Source organism: Phoenix dactylifera, chromosome 5 (genome assembly GCF_051530095.1).
Source record: "Phoenix dactylifera cultivar Ajwa chromosome 5, Ajwa_hap1_PhDact_Kaust_v1.1, whole genome shotgun sequence".
Classification (NCBI taxonomy): Eukaryota; Viridiplantae; Streptophyta; class Magnoliopsida; order Arecales; family Arecaceae; genus Phoenix; species Phoenix dactylifera.
The window spans coordinates 28,311,725-28,324,600 of record NC_143194.1 but is presented as its reverse complement, the minus strand read 5'-3'; the positions used below and the strand labels follow the sequence as shown (position 1 = coordinate 28,324,600).

The window sequence follows — 12,876 nt, the reverse complement described above, 5'->3', positions numbered from 1 at the left end:
AGCTACATATAGATTTGCATGGCTATGCACAGTCATACACCATGCATTGTTATACTACTATATATATACGGTGATGTCATAATATTGTAACCTTAATTAGACATAGAAATTCACTTGTTTTGTCGACACATGTTTGTGGTCGCAACACTAGCTCCCATAGAAGCCATTCCTTGTTTGATCTTTTTACAAGATACTGCAAGCTTTCAAGTGAGGGTAACTTTAAACCTAGCTAGGAGAGAAGAACTTCCATACAAATTGTCTTTATAGCATGACTAAAAGATAGGCAGCTCAATAAACTTATATGGTAGTAGTGGGACTCGTGCGACATGAATATACGTGCATGGACTGCTTCATGCACATTCATTTGGTGCCCATCAGACCAAGCCCGGCCTAGACTTCTAAACCAAAATAAGTTTTAGCCTACACTTGAATTTACCAAAACTACTTGAATCAGGCCAGACACACGAAAAGAAGAAAAATAAATGATAAATAAATTAATAAACCAAAAATGTATTTAGAAAAAAATGCCTTAAAATCCTAGCTGCTGCCATCGATTCCTCCCCCTTTTCATTCCATTAACTTCTATTTTTTCAAAAGAAAAAACAAACAAATAAACTGGTGGCAAAACACCACTCAAAGGATCCTGATTAGGTTGGATCGATCCCATCCAGAATCGGGCCAGCTTTACTGTCCATGCAGACGGCCAACAGACGGTAGACTGATTTTTGCTTGGAAAGTAACCACTGGGCGATTGGTTCATATAATACAATTAATGGAAACATAACCTTTTCTGAGTTTCAACGGGCAGACCAGGGATGTAGTCTGCTCTTTACTGTATGATGTTATAGTGTGATTAGGTCCAAATAATAGAGTTAACCAGCAATCATCAAAGAAAATTGTTACCAACAGCAAGATTAAGCTTTTTCTTACTATTAAATGACTGATCACAGGCACAAAAAGAAAGACCAAGCAAAGCAGTGACTCCGAACAAAACAACCTGTGACAGCCATATGTCAAAACAAAACAAGATCAAAAAGCTTAATCGCCATAAGCGTCTATACGATCCATTATCTTGGCAACAACCTCCTTTGCTTCCTTCAGCAGGCCGATACTTTTCCCGAGTCGTTCGCGCTTCCCGGCAGTTGATGGAGATTCCTCCAGCATCTTTTCCAAGCCGGACATCCGTGGACCCACCAGTTCATCAACAAGTTCCATTTCCATCTCCTTCTCCACCAAGCAATTCACGCTGTATAGGATATGCAGGGCCAGGTTATCCACCAGTCGAAGCACCACGCTCCTCCAATATGCGGTGATCCTCATCCTCAAGTCGAACGCCTGCTCTGCCATGGCCACGTACTGCCTGAGATGGCCGACTTCAACCTCGCCGAAACCTTCCAGTGACAACTTAGTTGGCTTTGTACGATCCTCGATGGCATTTATGAACTTATCATGGTTGTTCATCAGCTCAGTCCATGTCTTCATGTAATCTGCATTCGAAGTATAGTTGGCGACCATCTCCATCTCAATGCTCTCTTTCATCACCTGGTAGGATCGGTTCCTCATCTTCTCAACCAGATTCTCTGCTGCCCTTCTAGTCGAAGACTGTAGCTGGGGATAGTTCTCAGAGTGGTGCAGCAACACCCTACCCACAACATCATCAATGTAAGCCCACATCTTTCGAACAAACTCACTTGGAATCTGAGAAATCTCCTTCACCTTCCTCCTGAGAAGAGTGCGGAAAGCAGAGGGAGGCAGAAAATTCGGAAGTCCATCAATTCCCTTAGCCTCTTCAAGAACGGCAATCTCCTCCATCAGAAACCTTTCATCAGCACTCGGGCACTTGGAAGGTAGCTCCTTGGAGTACTTAGACAGCATTTCCGACATCCTAGCGGTGGCATGCATGAACATATCATCAGGGAACTCATCAAACTCCCCTCTAATGAGTATTTTCCTCAGAGACTCCTTTGCCATGCTTATCATGTGCATGAATGCCCTCATGGCATCAGCCATGCCCGAGAGATTCCGGGGCATTTGCTGGAGCTCCGAAGCATTCCGACTAAGCTTCTCGTTGATCTTTTTCACTATATCAGGCAGACATTTTGCAATGCCAGCTGCCTGGATCTGCATCAGCCTCTGAGCCAGAACAGGGATTCCCACAATGGACTTGTCGATCCTCGAAAGAAGAGGATGCGTTTCAAAGAGCCTCTTCTCCGCATCTCGGGCTTGCTCGTAGGACTCATCACCAACGCGGTTGCGGACGCAGACGTATCCGAGCCCTATGTTGACATCATCGGTGGTCACCTTCTCAAGCAACCCCTCGGGGGCCTTGTCGGCTTTCGTGACGACGGCCAGGGTCCTCTCTCCGGTCCGGTCGACTTGCTGCGACATTCGGATCGACTCGCAAGTCGGGAAGTCAACCGTAGCCGACAAAACGTTGAGGATGATGCTGTCCTTTGGAGCGATATACTCCATTATGATGCCAGATATCTGCTCGTAGATGTTGTCGGGCTGTCCATGGACCGGGACACGGGTGATCCCGGGCAAGTCCACCATGGTGAGGTCAGGGACACCTCTCTTCTTCACCACGAGAGTGAGGGGCGTATTCGAGATTCCCTTGCCATTGCCGGCAATCTCGGCGGTGGCTGAACTGATGGCGTTAGAGATGCCGGCCTCAGATGTGGGGATGATCTTGTCTTTGTACTCGAGCTGGAGTTGAGGCTTGGAAAGGGAAGGGTGGCCTTGGAGGCGCATGATAAGGGGGACGCGGGTGCAGATGCCCTGCCCGCGGGGGAGATTGATGCCGGCGAGGGACTCAAGGACGCTAGATTTGCCGCTCGACTGATCCCCGACGACGACGATGCTGGGGAGCTCGATGCCCTCCTGCATCACCTTGAGGTGGCGCAGGCGGTCGATGGTGTCGAGGAGGGGACGGATGCGGCTGTCGTAGGAGGCGGCTAGGGCGGTCGTGTTCTCGGCCTCAGCTTTCGCGATCCCTTTCTTTCTGTCGCCCATTTTGGTTATCAAAGGAAGGATTTTTTTTTTTATTTTGAGGAAAAAGTCAGAGAGAAAAGTGAGGATCGAGCAGGGAGATGACTCCGTATTGGTTATGGCGTTCTCTCTGTTGCAGATACTGCTGGGGTTATACGGCTGCATTTATAGGGTGATGAGGGGGAGTTGGACGTTGGAGGGGAAACCGAGGGGTCTGGAATCTGGTCCGGCTTCTAATTAACATTGCCCGCATTAATTAATCTTTGGAATGGTTAATCTTATCTTGATGGCATGTGTGGGCAAAGCATGCGCTGGCGGCGTCACAAGCTCGTCTGTTGCACTATTCAATAGGAATACCCTATCGCTTTGAGCTTCCCAAGTGGGTAGGATATGATGCAATAAGAAATTAAGATGAAAATTTAATGCAGCAGCGCGAGTGCACGATACGGCGCACTCGCCATTGGATCAGGCAACGTGACACATTTTTCTATAATAGAGAAAATATTCTAAAACAAAGTCGAGGAGGGGAAATCTGAGGAATCGGCATCCCCGGGTTTTTTTTATAAAACACGACATTTTTCATCTTCCCAAATTTTCGATATGATAAAATATTTTTAAACTGCTTTTCACATAATAAAGTCAGATGTCCCTTTTTCTCATGTGGATAGATTTTGATCCAAATAGCCGTTCACCATTTACTCGTTTTCTTCATTTAATCGATTCATGGCGTTGGGTTAGGGTAGGAGAGCTTGGTGTATGCGAACTTCCAATGGACAAACTGTAGCCAAATTTTTCTTCGACAAGGCCAATCTTGAGCTACAGTTTGTCTAAGTACAAGCCAGGGTTTTCTTCAATATCAAGGTCTATCTCAAGCTATACCTACAGCATAAATCTACATTGGCATATAGCTAGAGCACTTGGTGCTGGCTTTGTTCCTCTATCTATGTACTTTAGGACAATAAGTCCTAATTCAATTTCCTAAAGAGAAATAACCAGATATAAGCTGCAACCTGATTTTCTTCAATGGATTACCGTACCTTTGGGGTGTAAAAAATCTATTTATTCTATGCGTTAGTCTGTCAAGGAAAATCAAAAACAATAATTAGTCTATCTCAATAATAAGTTGAGAGAGAGAAGGGTCGGGAATTGAACTATGCTTGGAAGCTGAAGCTAAATCTATCGAGACGAGACCGGCTAATGGGACCAGACCAACTGAAGGCCCAAACTAGGTCAAGCCATAACAAAATTGAGCCACAGAGCAAGCCCAGGTTTGCTCAACTTAAATCGTGTTTGGGCCGAGTACACCACCAAAGAACTTGATTGGATGACAAGTACGGTCGTGCGGGTGTGGGTATAGTGGAAAAGGTGGACTTCAATGGTTGGTTCTCCAGAAATTTAAAATGACAAAAAATGAAAACGAAGCATTGGCGAGTTATTTAACTTATATTGGAACATGATGCAACAATCTCTTCTTCCCAGAGATGAAACCCTGCCTCCCCACTCTTCCTTTTAATATCTTTTTATAATTTACAATATTTGGATGGTATCACCATCAAATACTCCTTCCTTCCAATGTTATTGGGCTTCCTTAGCTTAATCAAAAGATGGACCATCGCATGGCTTCAACACAAAAAAATTTAGAACTCGTATGTTAGGACAAAAAGACCTAATTAAATTTCCTAAGGAGAAATAACTAGACATAAGTTACTACAAGATCATCTTCAATGGATTACAGTAGTTATTTTTCAAGGAAAATCAAAATCAGAGTGCATATTTAGTCCCATATTATTTATGTTCTAGAATTTAAATAACATCTTCTGGTTAGCCATTTTAAACGAGATTATAAGTTATTACAAGTAATATCAGAGTGGACTCAACTCATGGCTCATATTGTTTAACGGATATAACCCTTCTGGAGCTGACCCCATGTCCATCGCGGTATCTACGATTGGATCTGTAATAGTTGTGATTAGATTTATGATATTTGTGATTGGTTTGAATTTAGCTCATTAGCTTAATGAGAATGCCCAAACTTAAATGGGAAAAATATGTGAGGATTATGTAGATGCATATTTAGTTTTATATTAGTTGTGCGCCGGAAAAATCTTAGTACTCATCTAGAGCCGAGAAATTCAAATAATACATTTCGGCTAGTTATTTTAGATACGACCCTAGATTTTTGCATCTATCATTTTATATGTTAGTACAAGAAATAATTCTTTCTTAAATCATATAAGGCACGACCCAACAAGTGGTTGTATAAGGAGTCCATTTAGGATTCCTCGGGTCAAATTAGTTGAAAATGGTTGGGCCTGCCCACGGTTGCATCCTATATATATATTTGTCATTTTTAATTATACAATCCTAAACCCAACAAAACTGAGACATGTTCCATTTTAACAATCCACCGATATGTAAAAAATAAAAATAAAAAGAAAAAAAATTGATCACTTCAACAATCCCAAGTGGCAAGTCCAATTTGCCTCAAGCCCAATTTTCGCAACCTTCAACGCTTACCAATTCTTCCCTCTTTTTTATGATTGCGATTTTTCTAGTCCCACCATCTTTATGTTATTTCCATACTAATAGACGTCATCAAAAGAAAAATTTAACAGGCTTCCCTCGTTTCATATATACCTCTATTTCTTTACACCTTTTGTGGTGGGTCGCCCCCGTTCGCTTTCGGCTGCTGTCGGTTCCTTGGATGCCTCGCGGAATTCTCCTGGAGAACCTCAGCCATGTCCAAGTCTACATAAAAATTATATTAAATCTTAAGGCAAATACACGGCAAAGATGTTTCTGACTTTGTATATCATTTGTCATATTTCTCTTTTGCTTCTTTTTTTATATATATTTCTCAGACCAAAAATAGAACACACTGCCATGATATCCTCCGGTCATTTAGATGGCATACCAAGCAAAGTTTTATGCAAGCATGTTCCTTTCTTTTGGGTGGGTCACCTTTGGGCTATGATTCAAGGGACACACAGTAAGAGTTCGGCATTGATGGCTGCTGTGTAATTTAGGGTTCGTGTGGCCAAAGTAAAGAGCTTTCCCGAGCTGTAGGGCAGTCGAAAGAAAGCAAAAGTTGGATGAGAAGGACTCATGAGGTATCCCACAGTGCTCGGATTTTATGCAGACCAACTGCCTCCATCCACCATCATAGCGAGTTCCAGTTAACAGCTCCCTCCTTGTTGATAGCTCCAGTGCAATTCCTCGTAATTTTATACATTGCAAGCTAAATTGTCTTCCAAACTCCATGACGAGCTCCTTCCCCCCAGAGCAGTCCAAAAGCTGGTGCACCAACTCGGTGATATATATGGATCCTAACAATCAGTCGGTGAAGCACTGGTATTTATATCGGATGGAACGTCCATTCCACTCCGCCTAGTCTTCGATGTGTCATAAGAAGTTTCCTTCTTTTTTTTTTGTTCAGTAGCTATATTTCCTTTCAGTTTCTCGTCTTCTTTTCCTTCCTTTTTTCTTCAGTATTTCTTGTACTCCCTTGGGAGCAAAAAGTTTTTCGGTTTGTCGATCCATATGGTTTGATGGAGCTCTAAGTGAGCCAAGTTTGGGAGACATGCCAAGAAAACTATTAATGGCGGCAAGAGCTGTTGGTTGAGATCCATGCATATAGGTTGCTTGGCGCAGGTTCAATTCATGGAAGATGCGAGCTAGTTTGGTTCATTCCGAGCAGACCCATTTTAGCATGAATGCTTCAACTCAAAGTTTTAAGTTGTTTTGCACTCGACTCGACACCGTTTGGTTTGGTCCAACATTGTATGGGGTGTGGTTTGGCATAATTAATTTGAGCCAACGATGGCCAATAGTGCTATTGTATATATATATCTAGTTTGCTAAAACAGCAATAAAAATGGAATACATTGTATCTAAATCACTATGTTCATATCATGCTAAGAAATTATCTCAATCGTCCAAAATCTCTCTCTCATGCTTCTAGTCATGACCATTCGCACCCTTCATGTGAACTTGTAGCAATTTTTCCGTCATGCGTAATTTTATTTATCTATTAACTTAGCCTTATGTTGATTGTGCATTCCATGCTTCGCCAATGCGTTTTGCATGCATGCCTAATGCCAACCAAGGAAGACATGTTGAAGAAGGAATATATCCATGAAATCACAGTTGCAATGTGCTTAAAGAGGTGAATAGTTATGCATAAAGTATATTTCTGCTGCTCTTTAATAGATAGATTATCATCCTAGACACCAACCTAGCAGGAGAATTTCTGTTCCTTGAAGCATTTGACGTTGAATGAGAGGCAAGCATCGTACTACCTTGCGCCGAACACTTGCTACTGTGAATACTAGCCTTTCAATCAAAGGGTTTGCTTTATAAAGATAGAGATTGAAAAAGATAATCACAATTTTGGATAATATTCTAAAGTGTACTAAGATAACTAACAATTTAATAAATTTTCAGAAGGTAAATAAGATTGAGAAGCCCGGTGAATATGGTAGCAACTGAAAAACCAACTGATTGGACGACAGGAAACATCATGAATAGATATTTAAAAAAAATAAACTATTTACACTTAGGGTATGTTTGGTTCGTGATTAAAATTGAAATTTAAATAAAAATTAAAATGATCTGATGAAAATCAAAATTAAATTAAAATAAAATTATTTTAAAGAATTAAAATAATTATTATTTTTAATTAAAATGATAGTCTATCCAACTAATTAAATGATTAGGAACGAGAGGTACACTCATTTTCATTCCTATTTCATATTCCAACTACCTCAGCCAAATATGCTGCCAAAAGATTGGTAAGGGTTTTTAACAGTTTAGTGCTGCTTTATTTTGAAAAGAACAGTTCTCCTGATCTCTTAAACTCCGCACCATCATCTTCTTGACTTCTTTCATATCCTTTTCCTTGTTCTTGGTTTAACCACACGATTAGTCCTTTAATTAGAATTGGATGATAGTCCCTCGGTACGACACGCCCATGGAGGCAGTTTCCAATTCCATGTATTAGTCCGTGGGTCCCACGCTACTTGTAAAGTCATTCAATGTTATTTTTTAAATTTTATGGGTACAAATCATTGAAAACTTATAAACATTTAAGTGTACGGTAAGCCCATCTTTACCAAAAATAAACATAATTAGACAAAATAAAACATTTCCACGGTGGTAAGCAATCCATTCTTATTCCCTCTCTCTCTCTCTCTCTCGACACGACCCTTTTATTTTCCCTTGGGTCCTCGTACCCACCCTCCTCTTTCTCCTCTCTTGACGAGAGAAAACTTTCCCCTTTTCTCTCTCTCTCGCCCCCTCCTCCCATACCGCCACCACCGCCACCTTCCAGACTCTACCATTCCCTCACTAAAGTCGAACACCTCCTGGTCTTCATTGGCATACTTCTCCCCCTTTTCTCCTCCTCTATTCCCGTCTCCAGTTCTCCATTAAAAGACCCTCCCTCCCCCTTTATCCTCTATATCCATTTCCCTGTAGATAATATCAAAAAGCTCATCCCATCCTAATTCCAATTGCTATCCAATCTGATCGAACCCCCCAAGATCAAAGAAAGAAAGGGGTCCATGGCTGCTAACAAGTTTGCAACCATGCTTCAGAGGAACACCCACAGGATGGCGGTGATTCTGGTGTACACCCTTCTGGAGTGGATCATAATCGCCCTCCTCCTTCTTAACGGTTTGTTCGCTTATCTGATCGCCAAGTTTGCCGAATTCTTCGGCCTGAAGCCCCCCTGCCTGTTTTGCTCGCGGGTCGACCACCTTTTCGAGCCCGGCCGCGGCCGGAGCGCCTACAGCGACCTTCTATGCGACGCCCACGCCGCCGAAGTCTCCCGACTGGGATACTGCTCCAAGCATCGGCGGCTCGCCCAGGTCAGCGACATGTGCGAGGACTGCTCCTCGTCGCGGCCGGCGGAGGCGGACCGGACGGTGGCGCTGCTGTCCTGGATGAAGAGGAGCGAGGAGGGGGAGAAGGATCTGAGGTGCTCTTGCTGCGATGTCGTCCTGGAGAGCGGCTTCTACTCGCCGTATTTGCTCCTGAAGCCTTCTTCTTGGGGGGTTCTGGAGTATGCCCAGAAGGGGAATTTGGTGGCGGAGATAGCAGAGGACTGCGAAAGGACCGATGAAGGTGCGAACTTTGATCGAGAAAGGGATAAAGTTGCGATCTTTGATCAAGAAGCGGTGGAAGAGGAGAAGATGACGTTGCGTGATGACGGCGGTACAGCTGAGGAGAGGGAGCAGAAGAAGGATGATTTGGGCGCTCTCGTTTCTGAGCCAGAGGCGGAGCCAGAGCTAGAAGGTGAGGCTCTAATTCAGTTCTTTGAGACACGCCCTTTGGTGGAAGATGCTTCTTTGCAGGTCCTGACTCCGGGTCCGGGGAACATATTGGGCGAGGTGCGGCTCCTTCCAGTGGAATTGATCGATTCCATGACCATGACCAAGGGCTCTGTTTTGTCTAAGATCGGCGAAGAAGATAAAAGAGAGGTTGGGAATGATCAAGTTGAGATAGATGACAGGGCTCTTGAAAGCAGCAGCGCTCCAGAAGAGAAATTGGCATTGGCTTCAATTATGGAAAAGGCTGATGTTGTTGAAATGTGTTCTTCTGTGCCAACTGGTGCAGAGCCTGAAGGGGATTGTTCATCTGATCATCAGCAATGTGCTGTTTCTCAAGAAATTCCTACTCCAGCGAGCCTGCAAGACAATGTTGATGTTGAAGTGGAAGAACCAGTAGCTGTTGAGGATATTGCTGGACCGCAAGGTAAATTGTTCATTCTTAGCAATTTAGCAAAGATAGTTAACTTTGTTTTCATGAGATAGTATAGTTGGTCTTTTTAATTTGGCCACCATAATCTTCTGAAACATGCATTTTATTTAATAATACAGCTTCCGAAGAAGACACTAAGGTGGTTGAAACAGAGGCTAATTGTGAGGTATCGATAGGAAGTGAGATATGTGATGAAGAACATATTGATCAGGCCCATTTTCATGAACCCATTTCTCTGTCTGTGGGTGTGGGTGTAGAAGATCAATGCTCGAAAAGTTACAAAGAAGCCATCAATAAAGACCAAGGTAACTGAAAGCTTCATCTTCCTAGATCTTTATAATATCTTGGTCCTGATTGCATTTTCTTGTTTGAAACCACAGCAACTGAAACTGAACCGGTGGCTACCATTGCACAAAGTGGAGACCGCCTTTCTGTATCTGGGGAGTTTAATGAGGCTGAAGAGGAGAGAACACCGGAGACACCAACTTATATTGAAGGTATTCATGGTTTGCATAAGAGGTTCATGTTTGAAAGGAGAGAATCTGGCACCGAGTCTGTAGATGGAAGCGTTGCCAGTGAAATTGAAGGAAGTGAACCATTGACTATAGATCGCCTTAAAGCTGCTCTGAAAGCAGAACGCAAGGCCCTGAGTGCATTATATGCTGAATTAGAGGAAGAGAGGAGTGCTTCCGCCATAGCTGCTAACCAAACCATGGCGATGATAACTAGGCTTCAAGAAGAGAAAGCTGCAATGCAGATGGAGGCATTGCAGTATCAAAGGATGATGGACGAACAATCAGAATATGATCAGGAAGCTTTGCAGCTTCTGAATGAATTGATGATGAAGAGGGAGAAGGAGAAACAAGATTTAGAGAAGGAGCTGGAGATCTATCGGAAGAAGGTTCTTCTTTATGAAGCCAAGGAGAGGAGAAGGCTGGCAAGGAATAACAAAGCCAGTGGTAGGAGTGGAACATCTTCTGCTTCTTCAAGTGCTGAAGACAGTGACGACCTCTCATTTGATTTCCATGAAGGGGACGAGTGCTCCTACAGCCTTAACGAAAGCAATCAAAACACTCCCACTGATGCTGTTTTGAATTCAGGGACAGATGACGACACTGCAAAGCATCTAATTACGCTTGATGAATCCTTGGCTGATTTTGAAGAAGAGAGGCTCTCCATACTAGAGCAGCTCAAGGCATTGGAGGAGAAACTTTTTACATTGGATGACGAAGACTCTGATAATGTAAAAGCTATGCAGCATCTCTCAGAAGAAAATGGGCATGCACCAAATGGGAAATATGAATCTCTAGGCGATGATGTAGACGATGTTGTGAATGGTTTCTCGGATGATTTGGATACAAAGGAAGAGCATCAGTGTGAGCAGAGGAGCACTGGTTGTAGAGGAAAGAGACTTCTTCCACTCTTCGATGCAATTAGTATGGAAAATGAAGATGGGCAATGCACTGAGCTTGCTTCAGCTGATAATGCTCCCAATCTTGCAAAAGAGCATATGAGGCTTGCAATTGCAGAGGAGGTTGACAATGTCTATGAGAGGTTACAAGCTCTCGAGGCAGATAGAGAATTTCTCAAGCATTGTATCAGCTCCTTGAAGAAAGGAGATAAGGGAATGGATCTCCTTCAAGAGATTTTACAGCATCTTCGTGACCTGAGGAGTGTGGAACTTCGAGTCAGGAATGCTGGTGATGCTCTTGTTTCACTATGACCAAGTTAGCACAAAATCAAAGGTAACTAAGTCTTTCTAATCTTAGCACAAAATCAAAGGAACACTTTGCTTCCAATTTTAACTACTATTTGTTGGTTGTAACAGGATGGAACTTTGATATTTTCTTATTATCTAGTGTAACCTATCCATTCTGCATCAATATTTGACATATATTCCAATCTTTAGTGCTATAAAAAAATGGTAAACAAAAACCCTTATGTTCATAAAGCATCTAGATTCTGGCACCAAGAACTCATCACTTTATTCTGGGGCTAGAAACTAGCAAGGAACACAAAAATTGGTAGTTTTGCAGTTATTTGAATTGAATCACTGGCTTTCAAATCTTTTTGCTTAACAATGTTCTGACGCAGCATGATTTGTTTGGTAGATGGATGCTGCTCGAATGAAGTCGACTGGTGGTGTTAAGTCCGGCCGCGATAATTCACGGCGATGAAGCCAATCTAAGGTCACATAGAAGAAGACCAGTGGTGCAAGAGAAAGGCTGCGTATGGTGTCATGTGAATGTTTGATCATGCCAGGCGGGAGGGATCCCCTGGTGCTCTATGTTTTGTTGGTTGCTTTGGCATGTCTTGTGGAAGCAGGCCAGGGATATAGTCTGCCTTCCAAAGCCCTGGGTTTTTTTGGGCTTTTCCTTTCCTTCTTTTCCCTTTTTTTTCCCCTGTGGGAACTCATCCCCTTCCCTGTAGGGCAAGGTGGATGGGGCAGGGAAGGGTGGTAGGTCAGCCACTCAATGATGTGAGTGTGGTAGAAATCATGGCTTGCAAAGCTGGACAAAGTCACATATTCCAGTGCCAGCTCCATGGCCAGGTATACAGCAGTTGGAAAGAAAAAGTAGGGTGAGTGGAGTTCCTTTTGTTCTTTTATTATTTTATTTCTTTTCCTGAGAGAGGGAAATGTAGTTGTATGATGCTCTTTGAACATGGGTTTTGCGTATATGTCTGATATACTTTGTAATGTTTGCTATCCTTTAATGCCAAGCTTCATGAGAATATATATATGTGTTTACTCTCTGGAGTCTATTTTGTATCCATTTAGCTTGATTTGTTGGTAGTATGAATGTTGCTAAAACTCTTCATGGTTCCATGAGCTTTGCTGGTTATGTCCTATCAGGACAGCACCAGCTGGCCTTCTATCCTCTTATCTCATGGTGGGACCGCCAATTTATAAGCCAAGGATGGTTTAGATATGGCTTCATTCCTCATTGCTTTCAAGAATCACGAGGAACTGAGCTTTCAGGTTGGTTCAAAGGGAGAAGGGGCAATGAGAGAAGCATCTAAAGCTATTGGATAATGCCAATTGCTTTGGCTTTAAGTATGAGCAAACGAAGCCTCTGTGTTCGATAAAATTTCCGCTTCCGCAAGCTAATTGGACCTAAGGACCTACTA

The 12,876-nt window shown here is 42.9% G+C and overlaps 2 protein-coding genes across 2 annotated transcripts; one reads left to right on the top strand and one right to left on the bottom strand.

Moving 5' to 3' along the window:
• Positions 1 to 901: 901 nt before the first annotated feature.
• On the bottom strand, positions 902 to 3,294 carry LOC103700217 (dynamin-related protein 4C). Its single transcript, XM_089923579.1, has one exon. The coding sequence runs from the start codon at positions 3,151 to 3,153 to the stop codon at positions 1,039 to 1,041; it is 2,115 nt and encodes a 704-aa protein (XP_089779705.1). The 5' UTR covers positions 3,154 to 3,294; the 3' UTR covers positions 902 to 1,038.
• Positions 3,295 to 8,183: 4,889 nt separating this feature from the next.
• LOC103706017 (myosin-binding protein 3-like) lies at positions 8,184 to 12,515 on the top strand. The gene is made up of 4 exons (XM_008789950.6): positions 8,184 to 9,741; positions 9,867 to 10,052; positions 10,128 to 11,492; positions 11,859 to 12,515. The coding sequence occupies exons 1-3, from the start codon at positions 8,550 to 8,552 to the stop codon at positions 11,468 to 11,470; spliced, it is 2,721 nt and encodes a 906-aa protein (XP_008788172.4). The 5' UTR covers positions 8,184 to 8,549; the 3' UTR covers positions 11,471 to 11,492; positions 11,859 to 12,515.
• The last annotated feature ends 361 nt before the right edge of the window (positions 12,516 to 12,876 follow it).

What these genes read in the sequence shown, in the direction of transcription:
- LOC103706017 (XM_008789950.6), top strand. Translation starts at nt 8,550, where the DNA reads ATGGCTGCTAACAAGTTTGCAACCATGCTTCAGAGGAACACCCACAGG. An exon ending in GGATATTGCTGGACCGCAAG is followed by an intron (nt 9,742 to 9,866) that starts GTAAATTGTTCA and finishes TTAATAATACAG; the next exon opens with CTTCCGAAGAAGACACTAAG. An exon ending in AGCCATCAATAAAGACCAAG is followed by an intron (nt 10,053 to 10,127) that starts GTAACTGAAAGC and finishes TTGAAACCACAG; the next exon opens with CAACTGAAACTGAACCGGTG.
- LOC103700217 (XM_089923579.1), bottom strand. Translation starts at nt 3,153, where the DNA reads ATGCAGCCGTATAACCCCAGCAGTATCTGCAACAGAGAGAACGCCATA.